This window comes from Biomphalaria glabrata, chromosome 18 (assembly GCF_947242115.1).
Source record: "Biomphalaria glabrata chromosome 18, xgBioGlab47.1, whole genome shotgun sequence".
NCBI classification, from domain to species: domain Eukaryota; kingdom Metazoa; phylum Mollusca; class Gastropoda; family Planorbidae; genus Biomphalaria; species Biomphalaria glabrata.
In genome coordinates this window covers 7,843,630-7,852,366 of record NC_074728.1, presented here as the reverse complement: position 1 = coordinate 7,852,366, position 8,737 = coordinate 7,843,630, and the positions used below count along the sequence as shown (strand labels likewise).

The following is an 8,737-nucleotide window of genomic DNA, read 5'->3' as shown; positions in this document are numbered from 1 at the left end:
GTATTTGAAGATTATGGTTCAGTGTTTTATGTATAATTGCTACTTTACTTTGAAGTCTTCTGAAGGCTTTCTAAATTTAGTGATTTTACTAAAGGTGTTACTCTAGTCAAATGTGAATATTCGTTTGTTATGAATCTCACTGCTCTATTTTGTGTCTGTTCCAGTTTCTTAATGTTTTCTTGAGTTGAGGGGTCCCAAACGGAGGATGCATATTCTATTATTGGCCTAACCAAGGTTAAATAACATTTTAGTTTTATGTTCTTATTTGATTTATAGAAATTTCTTTTAATAAATCCTAATGCTTTGTTTGATTTTTTTGTAGTTTCATCAATATGTGGATTCCATGATATTTTTTCATTTATTATAACACCTAGGTATTTTGCGTTTTTAGTCTGTGTTACTGGTTTGCCATGAATAAGATAAGTGGAATTAATTTGTTTTAGTTTTTTTGTTACTCTTAACAACTGACATTTTTCTGGGTGGAAAGACATGCTCCAATTTGATTCCCATTTCTGTAATTCATCTAATTCTCTTTGTAAAATATTTGTGTCTTGTGTTGTTTTTATTGTTCTATATATTATGCAATCATCTGCATTTTACTAAAGGTGTTACTCTAGTCAAATGTGAATATTCGTTTGTTATGAATCTCACATCTCTATTTTGTGTCTGTTTCAGTTTCTTAATGTTTTCTTGAGAGTTCTTCACAATAGAAAGATCTGTAAATGACAAACAAACCTTCTGTGTCAAGTGTTACAATATGTTTGGAAAGGAAGTGGAAGAGTGCCCCAACGCTACATCAGTATATGAAACCTTTAACCTTTGCTATATTCTTAAAAGATAGAAGCAACAGCGAAACGAAACAAATATATAAATATATTTATTGTTTTTTCCATAAAGTATTCATAAAACAAGTAAAAATATGGAACAAGTGAAACAGTGTAGAACCAAATACCAAATAAGATAAAAATTGGATTAATAATAAAAACATTACACAATTATCAAAAGTGTTGAAAGCATCCAGGATTTAGCAAGTGAAATAGCACATCTAAGACTGGCAGGGAAAAACAAGTTGACTGTCTAGCACTGCCAGGTGCAATCAAACTATTATGCACAAACATCATTACCATGGATGACAAGCATGTAGAATGTCATAGACAGAAACAAACAAAAAAATGTTTGCATTGACAAACACTGTAGTTTTTTTTTTTTGCATTGTTTGTAGTAGATAATACTTTATCAAAAATATATTTTAGTTTTTATTCATTGGAGGTTTGCAACTGAAATCAAATAACATTGACAACAAGCAAGATATTAAAAAAAATACTTTAAAAAAAAAAAAAAAAGAAAAGCGTAAGGGGAACAACTCCACATTTACAGTCATATATCTGAATACTGTAATAATTAATTCCTTTTTCTGATATCAACCAAAATAAATTAATCTCTACTACTTCATTGACTATTTGATCAATGTTTCAAGTTCATTTATGTTTTTGTTAGGGACTGTGAGAAAGTGTATAAAGTTTCATTTTGTCAAGTATTTCTGGGTAAATAATATCTGATTTATATTAATAAATGTGTTTTTATTCTTGAGAAACATTCACTTAAAAAAAAAAACAACTTAATTTTTACATTTTTGTTCGCTACAAAATTATTTGGCCATGAAAATATTCAATCTCTCTATTTATTATTCATCCTTAAACATGAGCAATGAAATTGACTTAATACTTAAGCACAACTCATTTATTTTTATTGAAAGATGTGAAAGGTACACAAGATAGATGACTCCATCCTTACCATAATAAAATATGTTTTAAATCATCTGAGAAGAAGCAAAATAAGAAGGATAGAAAAGAAAACGATAAAAATAAATTAAAAAGTTGAAATGAATGTAACTAGTAAGGAAATGAAAAGACAAATGTTCAGTAAATACTTATACACGCAGAGATGTACTTAAACAATGTGGTTTATGACATAAGCTGCAGTTGAGCAATCAATGTTTAAGCTGCTAATTGCATCAAAATAAAAACCATATAACAACAAGTGTAAACATAAAATAATATTTAATACTAGCAATACAATAAGTAACTTAAGACACTGATATATATATATATATATATATATAAAAGCACACTTATAAATTATTAAATACAATAACAAATAAATTATTTTAAAAGGTTTCTCTTTCAGATGATGACATAACATTTTACAACACTTTCCTATGATGACATAACAACTCACAACTCTTTTAGTGTTTAACTTAAAACAAACCGTTTTTTTTTCTCTGGCATGGAAAGAGTTTTAATAATTTAAAATAATACCCACTAGCTGGCAGAGAATTGCATAGATGTGTTGTACAAGTTATGAATTTTAAAAAAGTTTTTTTTTTAGCACCACACTTAGACAATATTTAGCTTCCAGATATTCTTTCTTAAACACAGCAGAAGGTTAAAAATAAATGAAAGAAATGATTAAGCATTACAGAAAGTAAGCCTGGAAACATTTAGTTAATTTAAAGCATTAGCATTTTTTTTTTATTAAACACCCGTAGCCTTGTGTGCTTTTATATCACTGTCCTGAATGAAAGAAAAGTAACAAATCAGCACTTCAAAAGTGTAACAATGAACAAGAAGTTGACATCAATTATTGTGCTTTGAGACAATGCCTGGTGCCTGCACAGCACTTTTGTCAGAGTACATATCACATGGTGCATTCATGAAAATCAAAACAAAGTTGGGAGAAAAAAATGCCCTGAGGTATGTTTTTTTTAATTTCCTTCTGACATTAGCTCTGAATGTGATACAAAGCTGTAACAATGCATAGACCCTAATGCAAAAGAAAGCAATAAGAAGTTAACAGGAAATTTTTAAAACTCTTGTCTAAGATAAGCTTTTACCGTCAGTCTCATTCTGAATCAGAATATTTGCTTTGCCATTATATACTATAGTAAATTGAGTACATTTTTCATTTTCATATTCTTCTTATAAAAAAGCCCTCATATGTCAATAAATAGGGTTGGACAATTTACAAGGCTTTGTTCTATTTCTTAGATGTTAAAATACACATTTCAAAAATTATATTCAGAGTTGTATTTGTTAGTGCTTTTTCTTTTGGTAGTAGTATTATTATTAATTTACTAACAAAATAAAATAGTTTTTTTTTTTGTTTTTTTTTAAAGTCCTATCTCTCTTAGTTTAGAATTTGAAAACAGATAACATAAGCTACAAAGGTGTTTTTTTTACTTAACACTTTCTCTCCGTAATTGTTTACCACATCAACGTTGGTATCGTCAGTTAGGAGAGAAAGAGTTTAAAAAAAGGATAAAAGAAAATGATTAGTTGAGTCTTGTAACAGAAATAACACTTGTGGTCAAGAACAGACAAATCTGTCCAACTCTTATGCTCTGAGAATGAGACATCTGTACAGTGGATAAAGTACAGTGGTTTACACTGATTGTTAATATGTCCACAGTTACACTGTGGGAAAACAGACTCGGGCAGGGCCGCTGTACTAAGGCAACACTGACAGCAGTAGGAGGTTCAATACTTGACACTGAATTGTAAGAAGTCAGACCAGTGTCACATTATGATTTTGCTATCACAAGTCAATTAGGAAGGAAGTAAAAATAGTTAACACAGACCAACAATCACAGAGAAGAGGAATTACTGAACATGAATGTTTTATATTACAGTGTTTCTCAAACTTTTACCAGTGATGCCCCCCCCCCCTCCCAAAAAAAGGCTTCCACCTTACAAGTCCAAGGTAGAAATTATTTGTAAAATAAAAAGCAATAGTTAAATAAGGAATGGGAGGTAAGGGCCAATACTGAAGTATGACAGACACATATACGTTTGTAATAAGTAGGATCCTTTTAAGATCATATTGGAGTTTAGCAAGATATCTCGTAGCATGCGGGCCTGTTTTGTACATGCAAGAGACATCAATAGAATGATGGTGAGTCAGTCAAAAAAAAAATGACACCATTCTGAAACAAGAAAGATGGCTAGATTTGAAAATTGCATTGACAAAGACAAATCAAAATGTCCTCTTCAAAAAACTTTGATTCTATCTTGCTTTAGACATTTCTTGCCCGAAAGTACGAAAAGTCTTACTCTGAAGAATAACAAAAGACATCACTTAATTTAATAAGTTCATTTGTTTCACATTGGTAATACTGTCATTGTGATGAATGTGCTTTATTGTACCAGTTACAGTTCTGGTTACATGTTCTCATGAGAATGTGTTCACAACATGCTACAGGTGCTGGTTGAGTATCTTAAAGTCTTGCTAAATGGACATGTTTTTTAACTTTTTATATATCTATCACAATAAAATGCATTGGAATTACCCTCTGAAGTTATCAAGTTTTTAAAATAAATATTGTTTTCAGCCGGAGAAATTTGACTTGGAACTCACAGCCCCTCAAGCTACAGAGTGGCAGTGTTGGTTTGAAACTTTTAAGAACTTGTGTTTCTAAAGTATAAGTAAAGTCTTAATACTGGGAAAACTACTGTTAACTACATCTCACTGGACAAAGCAATCTTCTAAACTAACAACATATAGACTTATTCAATAAAAGAACAAAATGTTTTCAAGGCACAGGTTGACTTCTTGCCAAACAAGACCAAGGTTAAAAAAAAATAAACTCCTACATGCAGAAACAAAGAATTCCAGACAAGTTCGAAGCTGCAACTGCCAAACAACGTTGACACAAAAAAGACTATTCGAGATTCATCTTTGGTGGGCAACAACATTCAAAAGCAGCTACTTGGAGAGACAATTTTGAGCTTATAGGAGACTTGCTTATTGGAAAACACTTACCAGCACTCACAGAGGAAAACTAATAGAAGGGCAACTACTGCTACCAATTCTTTTTTTCAACAACTCCTCAGAGTACAAAGAATTCTCCTGGACATGAAATAAAATGCTATATTTAGCAGCGTTACTTTTCCGGCAGGGCTAAGCATTTCCACACTGAAAGTGGCATGCAATTAATGCTTTAAGAAAGAAACATTTTTAAAAAGTATGTAAATTGAAAGCTTTTTGACATTTTCGGCTATTGCTTATGTAGTCTTTTAGTCATAGCAAGTCTTGGGAGTCTGAACAAATCTATGACTTCAATTTTTATTTACTGAGCCCTGGTAAACGCTATGAGAGAAGCTGTAAAAGCTATATTTCAACACATTTCCCTAAGAAACACATTGGACCGACAGGATCCTTGAATAACAAAATCTGCGTTGCCTCCACCCACTTATCTCAAATCCCACACACACATATGTAGGTGTGAAAAGGATTGCTGGACTATCATTACTGGACAATGTCTGCTGCAACATCATTCTTCTACTTTTACTTTCTGCAGCAAAAACTTTGTATTCATTTTGACAGAAACCATTTCTATGCTTGAACTTGAATATTACATAAAGGTATTGGTTTATAACTGTAATGCTAATGCTACAAATGTTAAACTTAAAAAGAAAGGAACAGATTTGCCCTCTCATTATTAATAAAGGGGGTGGGGGCACACCACACAGTTTGAGAAACGCTGTAATAATGTTTCTAGAATATACCTTATAATAATAATGATAATAATGGGAAAAAATTTTAACACATAAATATAAAATGCTTTTAAGGGGGATGCACAATGAAATTTCAATTTTTGTAATTTACAGATAAATAGAAAAGCTTTATGCATGACTTGATAGAACATATAGAGACATGAGTAACCATACACATTTTATGAGTGTAGCCTTTTGGGTTGCTATGGAAATGGCGGCCATCTTGAAAATAAACAATGTTTACAAAATTCTTAAAATATTCTAAAGTACTCAAATTTTTTTTAATTTTTTGATTGCACCTGATAGATATTTGAATCCCATAGGTAACTGGCTAATTTTGTTTTGAAAATTATGACTGGTTTTATTTTTATGAATTTTTAAAATTTTTATTTTTTTCCGACCCCATTTTTCATCTGAGGTCACATCATTATTTTTATTTTTTAATGAAATTTATTATACATATTGAAAATTTTTGCAGCCTATTACCTATGATATACTATCAATAAACTACATGTGAAAAATTATTAGTCTAACTTATACAGAACTAAAGATTTTGAGATTCTTGTGGACAACATGCACCTAAAAATATATTTTGAGAAAAACGCATTTAAAGTTTTTAAAATGATATAAAATATTTATTGTAACCATAAAAATGAAAAAAAGGGAATATTTACATAAAACAACATAATAGATAATAAAAAAAACAAAAAACTATTCATTAAAATGGCCTGATTGATAGGTTGGACCTTCTAGAACCTCTGCCCGGTGCTCATGCTCAATTCTTCGTTTTTTCAAGTTTTTTCTCCTGGACACTAATGCGATTGATTTTCTTTTTCTAACAAGCTGTAGTTTGACATTTTGCTTTTTCTCACTAGAAGAAATGTTCTTTAGTGTCCAGGGAATGCCTAATATGTCAAAAACTGATCTGATGCCAACAGGTCCATTATTGAAGGCTAAAACAGCAAGGTATGTCGCAGCCCTTACCGTTTTTAATGTTGCGAATTCTGTTTTGGGGCATCTTTGCCAAATGAGGGAATGAAAAGATTCATTGGCGTTTTGTGTTCCCATTCTAGAACATCTTTTTAACAGATCTGTGTCTGTTAGTCTTTTCATTATAGGAAATAACAGTTTACCTATTTCTGATGTGATGGTCTGGTTGTGTTTTTTATATGGCTGTTTTAGTGCCTCTGATCTCTTAAAGTGACACCAAGATGTAGCGCCATCAGGACACAACCTGTGGTTATGATCTAGGTCTGAGCTCATCATATGAAAAAATGAGCCCATAACAGCCAGCTTCATTTTTTGAATGTCGGGAGCATTTTGGCGCAGAGCTTTGGAATAGTAATTTGTAATTTTTTCAATTTTTGGCTTTGTAAGCCTATAATTTAGTTCTTTTTTGTTAGACATTTTTAAATTGTTCAAAGCATTAAACATTCTTTTTGAGATGTGGTTAATGCAGTCCTCTTTTAAGATTTCTACATCATATCCTGAGTTGGTAATGGCAGATGAATGCGATTTACTATCGCCATCACACAGCATCGTGCCATAAACAAGTTTTCTGGATGCCACAGAGCGCGAAAAGATTTTGGATGCTGCTGCGGCCTCCATTGCATTTGCTGAGCCACTGAAGTTTTTTTGACACATATGCTTAGAGGCATCAAAGTTTAGTTCTGCAGAGTTTGAATCACAAACATGGCAATAATTTGATAGGACTTCGGTGTCGATGACGAGTCCAGTATCAAAATCAATAACTGTGCCAATTCCTGAATGAGATGAGTGGCCCCTTTTATGCCAAGTCCCATCGAAAGAAACTGTAATAACAGGACAGCCTGTTGAACTTATTCTTTCATCTGTAGTTAGAGGTTGTGAAATGTTTCTTCCATGCACAACAGCAGATGCCCTAATCATACATTCTTCACCAGCTTCAATTATAGCAGTATTGACTATGTTAGCTAGATTGTTATAAGTATTTCTGTGCATGCAGGGCATACTCATAAGTCCACAAAACCTATCAAATTTAGAATGCGAGATTCCAGATTCTTTTAATGCAGCCACAGCGCGGACATTAATATCCAGATGAACATCATTACTTTTTTTTGAGGTCCAGTCGGACCACAAATATGTTTCACAATTTAGGCATTTGATTTTAATCAAATGAGCCATGCCTTTTGATTGTGTGATGCACATAGTTAATTTGTTGTCAAAGCAATGTGGACAGCACAACAAGGAGACCATTGTGGTCAATTGCATTGAATTCATCATGACGTATATGAAATCTTCAGGCAGCCTCTTATTGGTGTTATCAGCGTTAGTAACTGCAGTTAGGGATATTTTTCGCTCAGCTGCACTTGCAGGCTGTGTTGTTGCTGCTTCAGATCCAGCTGTATTCAAAACAGAGCTGCAAACAAATAAAAAATAAATTAGAGGGTCTTTAAAAAAAAATTCAATAGTATGAAAGTACACGTCACATCTATCACAACATGAAGATTATTTTAAATTTTATAATGCATTTTAGAAATCATATATTGTATTAATCATAAAAAGTAAAGAATGTATAGAGACATGTTAGATGTAATGTAGATCTATATATGACAATATGTACTAGATCTAAAAAAAAAAACAACTAAGACCAAGACTTGAGTTGAAGTCCTACAATACTGTTCAATACATCATCATACATGATAATCTAATCTCTAGAGATTATCTAGTTCTAATGTGATCTATGCTCCTAATATAGACTAGATCTATAAAAGGATAGATCTCTATGTTTGCAATCATTTTCATGATATTTATTTAATGTCTATAGAATCTAGATTCTAGATCTAGATGTGATTCATTGGATAAACACGTTGTCGAACTCAAAGAGCCAAGGTTTCATTATTTTATGTGTCAGCACACGCTTGTCTAGTAAATAAAAAAAAAAAAGCAAACTCTAGATCTAGACTTACCTTTGTAATTGTGCATTTGTCTTTGAAGCATGTCGTCCTCTGGGCTTACAGTAACGTTTTTTCTTTCCAAACATATAACCTTTTGTTGGCATTTCTGAGTTTCAATAATGAATCGATTGTTGATGTGAGGAAGTTTACAGAAGGACCGGTTCACGTCATGTGCGCATGCGTGCCTACTTTGTTGTTACGGAAGCTTTTTCAGTGCGCATGCGTGTATGTACAGTATCCAGAGAAGCT

The 8,737-nt window shown here is 32.1% G+C and overlaps 1 protein-coding gene across 1 annotated transcript; it reads right to left on the bottom strand.

The window, feature by feature from the left end:
* Positions 1 to 864: 864 nt before the first annotated feature.
* On the bottom strand, positions 865 to 8,650 carry LOC129923927 (uncharacterized). The gene is made up of 2 exons (XM_056017071.1): positions 8,501 to 8,650; positions 865 to 7,950 (listed from the first exon to the last, which is right to left on the bottom strand). Exons 1-2 carry the CDS (start codon positions 8,590 to 8,592, stop codon positions 6,264 to 6,266), a joined length of 1,779 nt encoding a protein of 592 aa, XP_055873046.1. The 5' UTR covers positions 8,593 to 8,650; the 3' UTR covers positions 865 to 6,263.
* Between the last annotated feature and the right edge of the window lie 87 nt (positions 8,651 to 8,737).

Bases quoted from the DNA above. Each gene is read 5' to 3' on its own strand.
- LOC129923927 (XM_056017071.1), bottom strand. From the start codon at position 8,592: ATGCCAACAAAAGGTTATATGTTTGGAAAGAAAAAACGTTACTGTAAG. The intron at 7,951-8,500 runs GTAAGTCTAGAT...ATTTGTTTGCAG, and splicing joins ACAAATGCACAATTACAAAG to CTCTGTTTTGAATACAGCTG.